The sequence below is a fragment of the Alligator mississippiensis genome, chromosome 10 (genome assembly GCF_030867095.1).
Source record: "Alligator mississippiensis isolate rAllMis1 chromosome 10, rAllMis1, whole genome shotgun sequence".
NCBI lineage: Eukaryota > Metazoa > Chordata > Crocodylia > Alligatoridae > Alligator > Alligator mississippiensis.
In genome coordinates this window covers 19,529,199-19,545,346 of record NC_081833.1, presented here as the reverse complement: position 1 = coordinate 19,545,346, position 16,148 = coordinate 19,529,199, and the positions used below count along the sequence as shown (strand labels likewise).

Below are 16,148 nucleotides of genomic sequence, written 5' to 3'. Positions count from 1 at the left end.
AGTTAACACACCACAGGGTAGGGAACAGATCCAGGCGGATCTGGACAGGTTGGAAAAATGGGCAGAACAAAATAGGATAAAGTTCAACAAAGACAAGTGCAATGTGCTGCACTTGGGCAAAAAGAACCACCAACACACTCACAGGCTGAGGGATGACTTTTTCAGCAGCACAGCAGCAGAAAGGGATCTTGGAGACATAGTTGACTCCAGGATAAATATGAGTTGTCAGTGTGGCGAAGTGATCAACAAGGCTAACTGCACTTTATCTCGTGCATTAGCAGATGCATGACAAACAGATCCAAGGAGATGATGCTTCCCCTCTATACGGCACTGGTCAGGCCGCAGTTGGAGTACTGTGTCCAGTTTTGGGCACCGCACTTCAAGAGGGATGCGGAGAATCCTGAGAGGGTTCAGAGGAGGGCCACTCTTATGGTCAGAGGCCTGCAGGCGAGGCCCTACGAGGAGAGACTGAGGGATCTGGATCTCTTCAGCCTTTGCAAGAGAAGGCCGAGAGGTGATCTTGTGGCTGCCTATAAATTCATCAGAGGAGGGCAGCAGGGAAGATGCTCTATTTACTAGGGCACCCCCGGAGTAACTAGGAACAATGGCCACAAACTGACAGAGAGCAGATTTAGGTTGGACACTAGAAAGAACTTCTTCACAGCAGGGGTTGCCAGAATCTGGAATGGGCTTTGGGGGGCAGGGTGCTCTCCCCTATTCTGGGGGTCTTCAAGAGGAGACTGGATAAGCACCTCTCTGGGGTCATCTGACCCCAGCGCTCTTTCTTGCCCAGGGCAGTAGGCCTGACTCAATGACCTACTGAGGTCTCTTCCGACCCTAACATATATGAATCTGTGAATATTATGTCTGTTAGCAATACCAATTAGTATCATTGTGTTCTAAAGAGTATCAGTCACATCACAGCAGAGTTTTAGGACATTGCAGTCTGACAGTATTATCAGTACAGTAATGTACATGCTTGCATATGTACGAGTTATTTCACTGATAGTGTGTGTGTGTGTGTGTGTACGTGTACAGGCTTTTCTAGTCAAGGAGGTATGTAATGAAGCCTAAAAAGAATTTCAGTAAAGTTAATACATTGGTTTCTGCTGTAATTTCCTTTAAGGCTCTATATAATTCGACGCAGGCTGTGTGTGTGTGTGTATGTGTGTGTGTGTGTGTGTGTGTGTGTGAATACATATAAATATTATATATTGTATACATATAAATATATGCATGCTCACCAGATTAACCTACTTTTCTATTTATTCCTTTGGGAGAGAATCAGGTGCAACTCTTCCCCCTCTCTCCTACTTTCTGTTTATTCCGGTCCAACTGGAAGATGCATTTCTCTTTTTTTGCCTCCTGCATGTCCCCTCCCTTTCCTGCTTGGAGATTGACATCTGTGATTTGGTCTGGTTTATGAGTACTCAAATTGTCCTACATTTGTTGACATTTCTGGGAAGTCTGTTGTCTGAATATTAATTATACAGAATACCTTGTGCATTGGGAGGACTTTATACTGGAATCAAGTGTCCTTCAGTTTGCACTAGCCCACTTGTTAGCTGTTTAATAGGATGTAGTAGTGTTGCAACATGGTTTAGGAGGAGCAGCACAAAGAGAATGTTTAAAATATTGGAAGTGGATTGAAGATGCTCCTAGTTTATGACATGTTCCTGTATTTTACTGTCATGCCAGCAGATGTGTTCCTAACTTGGGCTTAAATGTTAGTGTAGCTTTTTTAACTTTAAGTTTGTGTGCATATGCCACACATAGGCTGCCCATGCCACTTGGGGCACTTGTGCCAAAAGTTGGTCAACCCTGGCCTGAAGCATAATAGGCAAACCACAGAGTGTTAGTCAGAGTGAACCATTTCTGAGATTAGTGCCATTTCTTTTTTCAACCATGCCTCCAGTAGCAAAAATTCCCTGCAACTATTGATTGGTTCAGCTTTCCCAGTATTTACAGCAATTAGAACCCTGGTCTTGAGTCTGGCTACTTGTGTTTTAACCATGGTCATCTCTTAATTGGTTTGATTCATTTGGAGTTTAAAGTGCAAGTGAATTGGGGAAGCAAGAGTGGTGTACTACTCAGCAGCCCAAAAGTAGGCAAGTGGATTAAGTCAGAAGTGAATATGTATGTTTTCTCTTTATGCTTTCTTACTGGAAAATACCCACAGGTACCCTGCCTGGGCAGTCCCGGGGGGCACCACAGCTGCGGAGGGAAGCACTCCTCCCCCCCAATGGGGGAAGCACCAGATCCCCGCATAGCTCAGGCAGCTTCCATGGAGAGGGAAAAAAAAAGATCAGGCTCTCCACTGTTTTATTTCCTTCCATGGAGCCTGCCTGCGTGGGCTGCCACCAGGCTGCCTGCACAGCCCATGAGTTGCATGGGGCCCAGTGCTTCCTTCCATGGCTGTAAGGTAGCAAACGAAAACACCTTGGACATGTTTTATTTTGCTGTGACCCAGATGCATCAGAGCATTAGTAGGGGAGGCGATGCAGGACCGGGAAGGCAAATGGGGTGAACAAAGAATGGTTATTGCTCAAGGATACAATCCTCGAAGCACAAAAGAAAACTGTTCCTGCAAAAAGGAAGGGTAGCAGAAGGGCTGGCAAGCCCTCCTGGCTTAACAGGGACATTGCAGTCCTCTTAAAGAAAAGAGGTGTATGCACAGTGGAAGCTATGGACGGTCCTCAAGGAGAACTATATGTTAGTGGCCGGCACTTGTAGGGAAGTGATCAGGAAAGCCAAGGCGGTGACTGAGTTTAGGTTAGCCACAGGAGTCAAGGACAATAAGAAGTCCTTCGTTAGGTGCAAAAGGGCCTTTAAGCTGCTTTAAAGGCAACTGTTGTGGTGTGTACAAAGGCCCATAAACATTAAATACATTGAAGAAAACTGGATTTAGCTTTGCAATTTGTGCTGCCCTTTATGCTTCTGCCAACTAAACTTACATAATCAAGGGTGTCATTTAAGGAGGTTTACCAGAGTTGTTCCAGAGATTTTGCTTCAAATCGCTGATGTTAGGGCCAATGTCATTCCTTTGCCATTTTTATCAGCTTTACAAATGCTTGTTTCTCAACTGCTTTTCACCTCGCATCAAACATCTAGTGCCAGAACAAGCCATATACAGACCAGTCAAATTCTGCATACACCCAGCATGTAAAAGATGGATTTGAGAAAGGGATGATAACGGGTGCTGTGTTTGTAGACTTATCAGTGGCATATGATACAGTCAACCAATGAAGTCTGCTTGCCAAAGTCTACAATATGCTACATGACTACCACCTAGTGCAGCTCATCTGATCTTTTTTGGAGAATAGACATTTTCACATAGAACTGTGCAAGAAACAGAGGTGCTGGAGATGACAATGAAATGGCCTCCCACAGGGCAGTGTGCTAGCACTTGGCCTCTTGATATATACCAGTGACCAAACCATACTGACCAATATGAGGAGCTTCATATATACTAAGGATGTAGGCGCCATGTCACAAGAGAAGGACTTTGCCACTGTCAAGAGCAGACTGACATGTGCATTGAGCAACCTCTCAGATTTGTTACAATAAGAACCAGCTTCCTTGCCAACCCAGCCAAGATGCAGGTCACATCCTTTCACCTATGCCATAGAAAAGCCAAGAGGAAATTAAATATCATCTGGAATGGAATCCCACTGACTTATCACCCTTGCCCTTTGTACTTGGTAGTTACAGCGGACCAAACACTTATCTTTGAAGCACATGTAGACAAGACGAAAGAGAAAGTCAGCCCCCACAACAGCACTCTTCGAAAGCTTGCTTACCTCGAAGTGGGGAACAAACCCAGCTACATTACGAACCACTGCTATTACCTTGTGTTACTTCATTGCACAGTATACGCGTCCAGTATGGGAACAATCAGTTCATGCCAAGAAACTAGACCCAGTTCTAAGTGACAGCTGTCATGAAATAACAGGATGTCTAAAGCCAACCCCAAAGGATAGCCTGTACTTAACTGGCTGGCATTGCACCACCTGATAACAGAAGAAAGGTAGTGAGCCAGAAAGAAAGATCATGGCAGATGAAAGACCCCAGACATCCTTTCTGGGGTCACACAGAAGTAACCAACTGACTTAGTGTGAAAGTGTTGTGAGCACTGTTGCACCCTTGGACACAAGAGCTGACGGGGCATGACTAACATTATGGAAGAAAAGATTATACACAATCATTTGCCATGAAATGGACCTGGAACCCCAGGAGGACCTTCTTAGTGGGAACTACTTTCGTGTGCAAACTGGAAGATCAAAAACAAACCTGATCAAATGAGGCTACTGTGATGACAAAATGCATGCGAGTATGGCAAAGTGCAGACTGTGGAACAACTGCTAGTTTGCCAGCTGCTTGGTGAGACCTGTACAAAGGAGGACCACACTGCACAAATGGAAAGAGCCATCACTTCTGCACGTTTCTGGAGAACGTGCAGTTTATGACAAGGACACGAGAAGAAGAATACTGATGTTAAAGTTAATGAACTAACTTATTCCACCATCTTTCTGTACTTCAAATTTGAAAGTCTCACATGCATGCAGTTATGATTGTATGGATGTATAACTTAACTTTTAAATAAAAGCGTCATTTATAGGTTAGATCTCTGCAGTAAGCTAAGAAAGGACCAGTGCCATAAAAATAATGATGTATTTTTTATGTGTTTAAAAGATGATTAGAGCAGGGGATCATTATTGAGAAGCACATCCTTTTTACTTTTAGCCTGAGTGGCAGTTCTTCTGGTAGTTCTTAATATAGATTGAAAATAACCATGCAAGAGCTACATAATACAATGAACATAAAGTTCTGTCATCTCTGTGACTGGCTGATATGTGGAAAGTTATCCATCAAGAAGGCAGTTGCCTTTTCTAATTGTAGCTGCATTATTTCTGATTGAAATGTAAAAGAGATTTGTCTTCAAAAAATATGTGGGAGAACAAGAGTGTTAGTGTAGGTGCAGTTCTATACCTGTGTGTTCCTTGGCTTCCATGCTTGGAATACTGTGAAGCCTCCATATTTAGGCTGTGTGATGAAAGCACTTCTTTTACCCTGAAGACTTCAGTTAATGCAAAGTGGCATGGGACAAGGTTTAGCAGGAGTTTTCTGTTGGGTGGAGACTTATCTTAAAGCTGAAGCCTTTTGAAGTTGGAGACATGGAAAGAGAGAACTTTTAAAAGGAGTTCTTTGTTTATCCTCTGTCCTAAGAGTGCAGAAGTATCTTTCAAAATCATTGGAGCATGGCCAGCTGTTTGCCCACTAGCACCCTTACAAGCCTCTCAAGTCCAGCCAGCCAGGGATCACTGTTTAACATGTGAGCAGATGTAGTTTGTTAAGCCTTGCTCAGGTTGAAAAAGAATGAAGGAATAAAGTACATTTAAACTTAGACAAGCTTTCATCACAGCCATGCAACTGCTCCAGTAAAAGATACCACCCACTAAAATTCCTGCCTCTCACATTTATTCCTCTTCACATTTTGTCACAGTCTGTCTCAATTAGGTCTTCTTTCTTTTTCCTTTATGAAAGAAGAAATTAACTTTTACATGGGAGATTTAAAAAGTGGTATTTTCAGTAGAAATGAGCCTTTAAAATAAAATTATTAGAAATTTCAACTTGTATAGTTACTAATGGAAGCAATTTTACATGCATAAGAATTAAATGTGCATTTGATTTGCAGTTGATAACATACTTAAAGAATGAAGTGTGTACATCTCTAGTGTTCATTTAGGATGTTGTAGATCAGGGATATCAAACTCACCTGACTCCCTGAAGCCAGTGGTCAGGGCTGGTCAAGTGGGGCACTGCACATAGTACATGCTGGGTCCAGCACATAGTATGTGCCAGCCCTGTTCTGGGGTTCATGGTACATACAGAGCCAGCACAAAGCATTCACTGCATGCAGCACCTGTGCTGGACCAGCCCTACATGCTGGCTAGGTGCTCAGGGACACTTTGTAGGCCTGATCTAACCCCAGAGCCAGCATGGTGGGTCAGTCCAGTATGGGCACTGCATGCAGTACATGCCAGACCAGCTCCATGCATGAATGCATGCAGCACATATTCAGTCTGAGACCTATGAGTTCAGTCCTACGGTTCTACAAGCTAGATCTGGTTTGCAGGCCATATCTTTGACACCCCTGTCATAGGTGATCTCCTTATAAAGTGATGACATAAAAATCCTCTTACTGTAACGAGGGATAAAACATCTCAATACTGATAATTGTTTTCCCTTTGGTTACCAGTACAAAAGGGTTATTAGAGGTGCACTGATACATCAGTCTGATATTGGATCGGCACCAATATAAAGAAAATTGGCTGTATTGGAAATCGGCCTGATGTGGCTGATAAATGGCCTGTGCATGCACACAGCCACAGCGCAGCATGTACATGGCAGGCAGCACAGTCCAGCAGCTTGGAGAGCTGCATGCAGCTGGTAAGTCGGTTATAGTAGAAGGAGAGGGGGTAGGGAATGGGTGTGGGGGGTGCAGATCAAGGCCCCTGCGGTGAGGGAGGGAGTAGGGCTGGGGCAGGTGCTGCCCAGCTCGGGCTGGGCACAGGACAGAGCTCTGACTTGTCTGGGAGGTGCAGGGTGGGGTGGCTTCCACTGCTGTGCATGCCCTGGGAGGGCACAGCGGGGAGGCATGTGCCCCCCAGATCTGCGTGGGATGCTGCAAGCTGGGGCCAGGGCTGTATTTGGGGTGGGCGGTGGCAACGCTGAGAAGGGGGGTTGAGGGGGCTACAGTGAATTTTGGGGTGTCTGCAGCCCCCCTCCCCCATAACCACTTCCCAGCACCGCTGCCACCTGCCCCAAGTGCAGCCTGGTCCAGCCCATGCCAGGAAGAGCCCGGTACAGCCCCGGTCCCAGCCTGCCCCACGTAGATCCGAGCGCACCCCTCCCCCCCCATATCCTCCTAGGGTACATGCAGCAGCGGGAGTTGCCTCACCCTCCCCATGGCCCCTGGATAAGTCACGGCTCCATCCTGCGACCCGCCCTGGCTGAGCAGACCCTGCCTCAGCCCCACTCCCTCCCTCACTGCTGGGGCCTTGATCTGCTGCCCCATGCTCCTTTCCCTCCCCCTCCCCTTCTACCACAACAGACTTACCAGCTGCACGCAGCTCTCCATGCTGTATCAGAAATTGGATCGGTATCAGCCTCCTTAAAAATTGGCTATAGGTATTGGCCCCAAATACCTTTGTTGGTGCACCCCTAATAGTTATTAGTTAAGAACCAAACAAAAATAAGTAGTCTTGTAGTCTTTTAGTGTGCGAGGGGATACTTTAGAGCTGTGCGAAACAGCAATGTTTCACTTCGATTTCCGTTTCGATGGATCAGTGTTTTGTTTTGAGTTTCCTTTCATTTTGAAAGCACTGTTCTGTTCCGTTTTGTCAAAACGGTTTTGCTATCTTGAACTGTTTTGACGTTTCACCCATAGGCTTTAATGGGGAAGCATGAAACAGCTTATAATGTAGTCACTTCTTGCCTGATTACAATGAAACTTGCAGGGATGGTAGCCCCTTCTGAGGGTATGAAGCCTGTCAAGTTTCAAGGAGATAGGTGTAAGGGTTTTTAGGAAATTGCACCTCAAGCTACTGACAAGCAGGAGCCAGAGTTCTGTGATTCGGCAGGCAGTCTGGGGGTCTGCACCCCCCAGAGGAGTCTGGCAGAGCCCCTGCAGCCTTCCTAGTGGTGTGGGTGGGCCCCCGATCTGGTCCTGCCACCTGAGACCCAGTGCTGAGGAACTGAGCCCAGCTAGGGGAAGTGCCTCCCACTGCCAGGCTCAGTTCCCAACGGTTCACAATGCTTGGAAACTCAGCCCGGCTGGGGGAGGTGCTTCCCCAGCCATGCTCTGTTCCCAGTGCTGGGAAACTCAGCCTGGCGGGGGGAGACACCTCCCCTAGTTGGACCCTGCCCCCAGCACTGGAAAACTCAGCCTGACAGTAGGACATGGCTCCTCCAGCCGTTCTGAGTTTCCCAGCGCTGGGAACTGCCTGGGGGTGGGAGGCGCTTCCCCCTGCCGGGCTCAATTCCCAGCGGCTCGCAGCCCTGAGGAACTCAGCCTGGCAGGGGAAAATGCCTTCCGCCACCAGGCTCAGCTCCCAGCGGCTCGCACTCCCGTAGAACTCAGCCAGGTGGTTTGAGGCAGAGTGCAGCACTGGCTCTGCCTGTCTTCTGCCACCGGGCTGAAGTTCATGGGGCTAGTGGAGCCAATCAGAGGGCAGCAGAGCGGAGTTGGGAGGTGGGCAGAGCTGGCTGCACTCTTATCAGCTTCGTCAGCCCCACAGAAAGCAGGCAGGGGGCAGGGAGAGCTAGGGCTGTGTTCCCTGCTGGGCTGAGCTACATGGAGCTCTGAAGCTGCTTGGAGCGCAGCCCTGGCTCTCCTCTGCTTCCCCCCACCACCTTGCTTCTGTTTTGAAACTCAGAATGTTTCCAGGCTTTTGAAATGTTTCGCCTGGCCTCATTTTGTTTTGAGGCTGTTTCAAAGCCTTTAATTTCATTTCAATTTCAATGTTTCGAGCTCAAAACAAGTTGAAACAATGTCAAAACAAAATAGCCGGCGAAGCTTCGCACAGCCCTACTGACCTTATACTATTAAGTTTCTTTATCTTGTCTTCGGGTTAGGTTCATCTGTATGACTTGTAACGAGACACATCTGACCTTTTATCTCGTGATTTCATAGACATTAGGGCTGGAAGGAACTTCGGAAGATCATCGAGTCCAGCCCCCCGCCCAAAGGGCAGGAAGTCAGCTGGGGTCATAGGATCCCAGCAAGATAAGCATCCAGTTTCATCTTGAAGGTGTTCAATGTGATGATAATGAGTGCTCATTTAACCTGCTGTGTTGTCATGGATCAGATGGAAACCTGACAGGCTGTTCTCGTTACCCACTTTGAGTTGATTAGGCAGTTTATATATAAGAATTGGATAGATAGGATGATGAGTAAATAATGAATGTGTGCTATAATATGCATTAGCTGTTTCGAAACCAAAATAATTTTCAGAAACTAATAGAGTTCCCTCCCATCTCCCTTCCCATTCCTCCCCGCTTCCCCACATTTTCTTTATAAATAAGCTCCGAGTTTTGATTGACTGCATTGTAAATATTGCAGATTTTCACTAGTTTAACAGAATTGGGCAGGGGCAGGCACTGCACTACCCCGGCAGAGTGCAGGACCGAGCTGTGGCTCATCTGGGGGCTGTGGGGAGGGGGATGGCTCCCATGGCTCCGCACACCCCAAGAGGGCATAGAGGGTATGTGCCCCTGGATCTGCTTGCGGGCCAAGGGTGGGCTGCTGCTATGGGCTGGGGTGGTGCTGAGCTCCTCCTGGCATGGGGGCTGGGCCAGGCTGCAGTTGGTGCAGGCAGTGGCAGCTCCAGGAGGGGAGCTAAGGGCGGGGGCTGCTGCTGCAGCCACCCCAAAATTCCCTGTAGCTCCCATCACACTTTTTAAAAGTGAAAAACTGGTATCATCTTACTTTTCAGAATAGAACTGCATTTCTGAGGTGACCTTCAAATGAAAGAGTGATTGCATTGCTGTGTTACTGAGTGTTTAACTATATGCTAACTAGTTGGAACAAATTTCTTCTTTCAGCTATTTGTTGGGGGCTCAAATTTAAAAGGTTTTAAGAAAATCACTTTTTAACTTTCTATATTATAATAATTCAGTTGGCTTTTGCTTCCTTAGAACCTGAGGTGTCATAAACCTGCTAACCCATTGTTATTAGTCTCCAGAATAAAAGGGGTAAATTAAGACCCAAATGTGAATGATGTAAAAACAAAACCAGTCAATGTACATGATTTCAAATCAGTGCAGCTTTGTGCAGTTACATAGCTAGGTTTAGGTTTAGAAGCAAGAGCTGACAGAAAACTGAATTGGTATAGCATGGCTGTTTTAGCTTTGCAATTTGAGTTGGCTAGCAAAAACGGTTTGAAAAAAGGGTCCTTTTTAATACATTGTATAGGAGCAAAAAAATGTGCAACTTCTCTTTGCAGGCTTTATCATCAACTTGGGTATATTTATGCTGTATACAGATGCTATAGCACATGCATATATTAACAGTGACCATATAAAATCAGATGGATTAATTAAACTCTGAATTAACCTACTTTGTTTCTTTTTTAACTTATTGATGATATTTAGCTTTGTATAAAATAGATTCTGACATGGGCATTTTACTATTTCAGAGGCATTCTATAAGTGGACCAATATCAACTTCCAAACCCCTTACTACTCTGACAGACAAAAGACCAAGCTACGCAGAAATCCCGGTTCAGGGTAGGTGTTCTACTTTATCAGCTTTCCTTCCCGTAAAACTACCAGGATTGATTTGTAGTTGGTGTCTTTCTAATCAGAAACCTTCAAATTTTGAGAGCAACTTAAAACATAAAAACAAGAGACTTTGTAGGAATGCTGAAACATAGGTCTTTGGTTATCTAGCACATTTAAGTATGTGTGACTGCTTATCTGGAGGATTTATATTTGATAATAAATAATAATTTACATTGTCTGCAGTAAACATTTGGCAGTGTGCGCCAGCTTTCAAAATACAGTTCTTCCAAACAAGTGAAGGATGTTGCATGTTCTTAATTAGCATGAGGTACAATGTCTTTTTATCTCCTCCAGACACAAGAAAAGTAGAGCTGCATATGGTGGCTGTAGCTCTTGTCATACTGGAACAAATTCTAATGAAAATGCTTTTTCATAGAATTTATGATAGTTTTGGAACGCCTAAATCTGAGCTCTCCCACTGTATGTCATAGAATCCTAGAAGTAGGGTCAGAAGGGACCTTGTAGATCTTCAAGTCCGACCCCCTGCCTGGGCAGGAGGAAAACTGGGTTCAAGTGACCCCAGCCAGGTAGGCACTGAGCTGCTTCTTAAAGACCCCCAGGGTAGGAGCCAGCACCACCTCCCTTGGAAGTTGGTTCCAGATCCTAGCAGCCCGAACTGTGAAGTAGTTCCTACAGATGTCTAATCTAAACTTACTCTCCAACAACTTGTGGCCGTTATTCCTTGTTATCCTGGGGGGGGGGCGCTAGGGGAAACGAGGTCTCTCCCAAACCCTTCTGGTCCCCCCTAGTGAGTTTATAGACGGTCACAAGGTCCCCCCTCAGCCTTCTCTTGTGAAGGCTGAACAGGTTCAGGTCCTGTAGCCTCTCTTTGTAGGGTCTGCCCTGCTGTCCCTGGATCATGCGGGTGGCCCTCCTCTGGACCCTCTCAATGTTGTCCACATCCCTCTTGAAGTAGGGTGCCCAGAACTGGACACAGTACTCCAGCTGCGGCCTGACCAGTGTCACATAGAGGGGGAGGATCACCTCTTCGGCCCTACTTGAGATGTGCCTGTGGATGCACAATAAGGTCCGGTTAGCCCTGCCGACCGTGACCTTCACTGTCGGCCCATGTTCATCTTGGAGTCAGTGATGACTCCAAGATCCCTTTCTGCCTCTGTGCTCTCAAGAATGGAGTTTCCCATTTTATAAGTGTGCCGCCGGTTACTAGTGCCCAAGTGCAGTACACTGCACTTGTCTGTATTGAAACGCATCCTGTTTTTGTTAGCCCACCCTTGCAACCTATCCAGGACTTTCTGCAGTCTTTCCCTCCCTACTAGCGTGCCCACCTCACCCCAAATTTTGGTGTCATCAGCAAATTTGAACAGGTTGCTTTTCACCCCATCGTCCAAATCGCTGACAAAGAAATTGAACAGTGCGGGCCCAAGGACCGAGCCCTGGGGGACTCCGCTGCCCACTTCCCCCCAGGTCGAATATGACCCGCCCAGCACCACCCTCTGAGTACGACCCTTCAGCCAATTAGCAATCCACCTGACCGTGTAGGCATCAGTGCCACAGTCGCCTAGTTTTTTAATGAGAATGGGGTGGTCGACAGTGTCAAAGGCTGTGCTGAAGTCCAGAAAGACTACATCCACGGCGACACCTGCATCCAATGCTTTTGTGACCTGATCGTAAAAGGCAATCAGGTTGGTCTGACATGACCTGCCCCTAATGAAACCGTGCTGTTGCCCTTCAGCATCATCCCTGATGCCGGCCCATCACAGATGTGCTCCTTGATGATCTTCTCAAAGAGTTTCCCCAGGATTGAGGTAAGACTGACAGGCCTATAGTTGCCTGGGTCCTCCCTCCTCCCTTTCTTAAAGATGGGGACCACATTGGCTATCTTCCAGTCATCTGGCACCTGGCCCGAGCACCACGAGCACTCGTAAAGGCATGCCAAGGGCCCAGCAATAACCCCTGCTAGCTCCCTCAACACCCTCGGGTGGAGAGCATCTGGACCTGCTGACTTGAACATGTCCAGCCCCTCCAGAAGCACTCTAATCTGGTCCTCCTCAACCTTAGGTCTTGAGGCGTTCCCCTCGAGTCCGTCTTGAAACACGGTGGGGGAATCGCGGTCCCTGCACAAGAAAATGGAGGTGAAGAATTTGTTAAAGAGGTCTGCCTTCTCCTCTGGCGCAACCACCAGATTGCCCAGCACATCTTGCAGGGGCCCCACATTTCCCAGTGCCTTCTTCATCCTCCTTATATGTTTGAAAAAGGACTTTTTATTATCTTTGATTTTGGACACTAGTCCTAGCTCTATGTCTGCCTTAGCTTTCCTAACAGCCCCCTACAGGCCCGAGCAGCGGAGGTATTCTCTTCTTTGGAGACAGGGACCTGGTCCCATGTATATAGTTTGATTGTAGTTGCAGGTCTCCTGAGCCCAGACCTGATTCTGCAGAGAGACCTTTTGGAGCTTTTATTCTCCATGGCCAATATTTTCTGTAGTTTTGCTTAGTTAAATTTTACAAGCTGTCTGTAGAAAATAGAGTAATTCTTTCATCTGAAAAAGTCAGTCCATAATAGCAGCTTGCTTACAAGTGATAGAGAGAAGTTCTTGAGAGAACATGTAATGAAGAATATTCTTATGTGCAGGTGTGAAAGCCTGGTCCCACCAGACTTAGATTCAGAATCCACCAAGGAATTCAAACAAATGACATGAGTTTATAATGAGCACACTGTGTGCAATTCTCTGCAAAACCAAGGAACTGTAATCCTGTGGAATCAGAAGCGGGATTTCTTGCAAAATCCCTATACTCCTGTTGCTCTCCCTCTGCTGTTTTTGTGCTGTCCCTCATGCCTGGTATTTCTCCCCTGAATTTGCACCAAAGATGCAGTGTTGCCTGTGCTAGTGAGGCTGAGGAGGGGTGTGAAGAATTCTTAGGGTCAGATGGGGTTCCAGACTATGTTAAACTGTATTTGTTAAATACTGTCTAATTAAAGTTGACTAGCAAATGGAATATAGGATCTCTCTGCTAAAGACTCAACATCACCTCCCCTTTTAGCTAACACCTAGAAAAAATACAGCGTGGGCATTTTTCTGTTGTGTCATGATTAGTGTCCTCTTGACACTGTAAGAGCATTCCTATAAAGTACAGATCAAGACAAGATGGGCCAGATCTTCAGCTATTATAAATCGGTATAGCTCAATGGTTCTCAACCTCTCTAGTGCAGGCGCTGGATGAATTGAATAAAGCTGGTCTGCAAGCTGAATCTGGCCAGAAAACCAACCCCATGTGCTGGGTCTGGGGCATGACCTGGCTCAATCTGGCACCGTCATCTAGCTCATGAGACTCCCCACAGGACAAAGCATCTAGAGCAGGGGCGGGCAATTATTTCGGGTGGAGGGCCGCTTACTGAGTTTTGTCAAGTGATCAAGGGCCACATGACAGGCAGCTAGGGGCAGATAAATATTAATTTTATAAATTTTTTTAGGGGACCCATGGGCTGGATAGAATGGCCTGATGGGCCGCATCCAGCCCACCCCTGATCTAGAGGCAGGGGAGCAGTGGCGGTGTTAATTGCCACTGTGCTGCCACTGCTCCCCCAGCACCAAATTTCCACACCTGTGAGGAGCCCCACAGTCCAGATGACTTGCCTCTGCAGGCCAGATTTGGGCTTTGGGTTGTACTTTAAGCACCATTGGTATAGCCAATTTACTGGACCTCAGCCAATTATGTAAGCTAAGGATCTGGCCTAGTGTCTGTAATACAAAACCCCCCCCAAAAAACAGTAAATGCTTTCTGGGAAAAATCAGAGCAACATTTTTTCTTTTGTAATTTACCTTCAAGTGCAATTAGAGAGTTCCTGTTTATAAATAGGTACAGGAAGCTGTAAGTGGGCATCTTTTTTTGTATGTGATAACAAGCTGAGTTTACCAGTTGAGTTACCTGTTCCATGAATGTGCAGCAGACGGCTTGTAAAAGTCTGTGCTTATGCAGCTGGCATCTGCTGTTACAGCGTGATAATTGCTTCTTTCATTTTCAGTCTGATTTTTCACCTTTAATCCAACAGAGTTCTAATGTTTCAGTGTCAGCAATCTTGTTGATTACGATAATTACAATTCATAGTATATAAAATATTATCCACTAAATTAGTACCTCAGCTAGTTTGAACAGTGATTTCCTTACTGTAAAAATAGGCCTTCTCCCATCAAGCATCTAACATAATGTAATTTATGTTTCTATACAGGTTTGTTTCTGAATGGGGATGACTTAAAATGATATTCCCATTATATTACCTTGTTTCATTTGTTATCCCAGGGGTTTGTAATTTCTTGAAATGGCTGTTTCTGTGAGTAGGATACTAAGCAACATTTGTCTTCGATAAATCACTGGGGTGCCTTTTGAGGTGGTTGTGCCCAGGAATAAGTCTTGCAAGGCTAGTGAGCTCAGGTTTTTTTACATCCTACATACAACTATCAAAGTACACAGGCTATAAATAGGGCCAAAATATCGTGAGGTCAAATGCAAAGATAAGCCAAGATGACATTCATGACACAATGGCATGCTGCATCCTCCTGAGGACTAGATAAGGTATAAAATGATACCTTGTGTATCTTATGATAGGTTTATTCTTATTTTAGTTTCAGTATATAAGGTGCTCTGTTGTATGTAAATAAGTTTCTTTTTTTTTTTTTGCTATTTTGTCAGTATTTTATGTAATGGCTCTTCAGCAACAAGACAGAAAACTGGATTAATGTTAAAAGTGTTGCTTTTTCCAAATCCTAATATTTCCCTGTTTTGGTAACTTTGTTTTGTCTGTCAAAACTCTGTTCACAATATGCCCTTCCTGTAAGAATAAATTGCTATCGTATTCTGGGTGTAACGCTCTGATTTATGTCTGTTTGGGGTTTTTTTCTAGATTTTTTTTTAAGATAATCCCCATGTGACTCCAAGCTATATACTTCCTCTCAGCTGAGAAAATAACAGACCCAGACCTCAGAAATTCCTCTCCCACCCCTGTCGTGTGTCGTTCCCCCCACCCCCCCAAAAAAAAAAAAAAAAAAAGATGACACTTTACAGCACTTAACATATACCCGATTTCCTTTTTGCATTTGTTGATTACATATTGTGGTTATTCGCTCAATGCAGCAAGGGGCTAATTTTTTTAGAATACTTTTCAATGTTAGTTATATTAAAATACGTTGCCAAGAAGATATTTCAGGACTTTAAATTGTAATAATACAAAAAATAAGACTTAAGAACATTTCTGTGTTGAAAGTAATCTGAAGGACCTGTTACCTGCCAAGACCTGTTTTCAGGATTCTTTGTTTCTCCTGCAAGTGTTAATACCCTTATCTCACATACAGTTGTTCATAAAGGAGACAGCATTCTTTATGCTGTTTTATGTGGCTTATGTGATCACCTAATACAGGAGAAATACAGAATTCTGAACCCTGGAAAAAAGACAGGTAAGAAATCTGTTTATTTTTTAGATATGCATACTTAGATTAGTTTTGACTTGTGTTCTTTATCTACCAATAAATTCTGTCAGTGAGCTAGGACCTTACACATTTGTTTGTATTTTAGTATTGTGCATTCTTATTTGCAAATTATTGCCTTGGGATAATTTTATTTTTAATTACCTTACAAACATTTAACCATATGCCTTATGTAAAAATGTTAAATGGCATAAAGGATATTGATTAAAATATAATTTTATAATATGAATGTTAAATCTGAATTGATCCTTATATTGATATAAGAATCCATTTTATTGGAGATTTTTTTAAAAGAAAACTAAATTTCTTTGCACTGACTGTGGGCAGAGCTAATCTCCCAACACTTTTAACATAGCAGCAGCTT

At 44.9% G+C, this 16,148-nt stretch overlaps 1 protein-coding gene across 2 annotated transcripts in view; it reads left to right on the top strand.

The window, feature by feature from the left end:
- The window catches only part of SPECC1L (sperm antigen with calponin homology and coiled-coil domains 1 like), a 120,934-nt gene that overhangs the window by 58,727 nt on the left and 46,059 nt on the right, over nt 1–16,148 (top strand). For both annotated transcript variants that reach the window (XM_059713521.1, XM_059713522.1), the window contains exon 11: nt 10,200–10,290. In XM_059713521.1, coding sequence (XP_059569504.1) covers nt 10,200–10,290 — 91 coding nt within the window. The remainder of the gene's footprint in view (nt 1–10,199; nt 10,291–16,148) is intronic.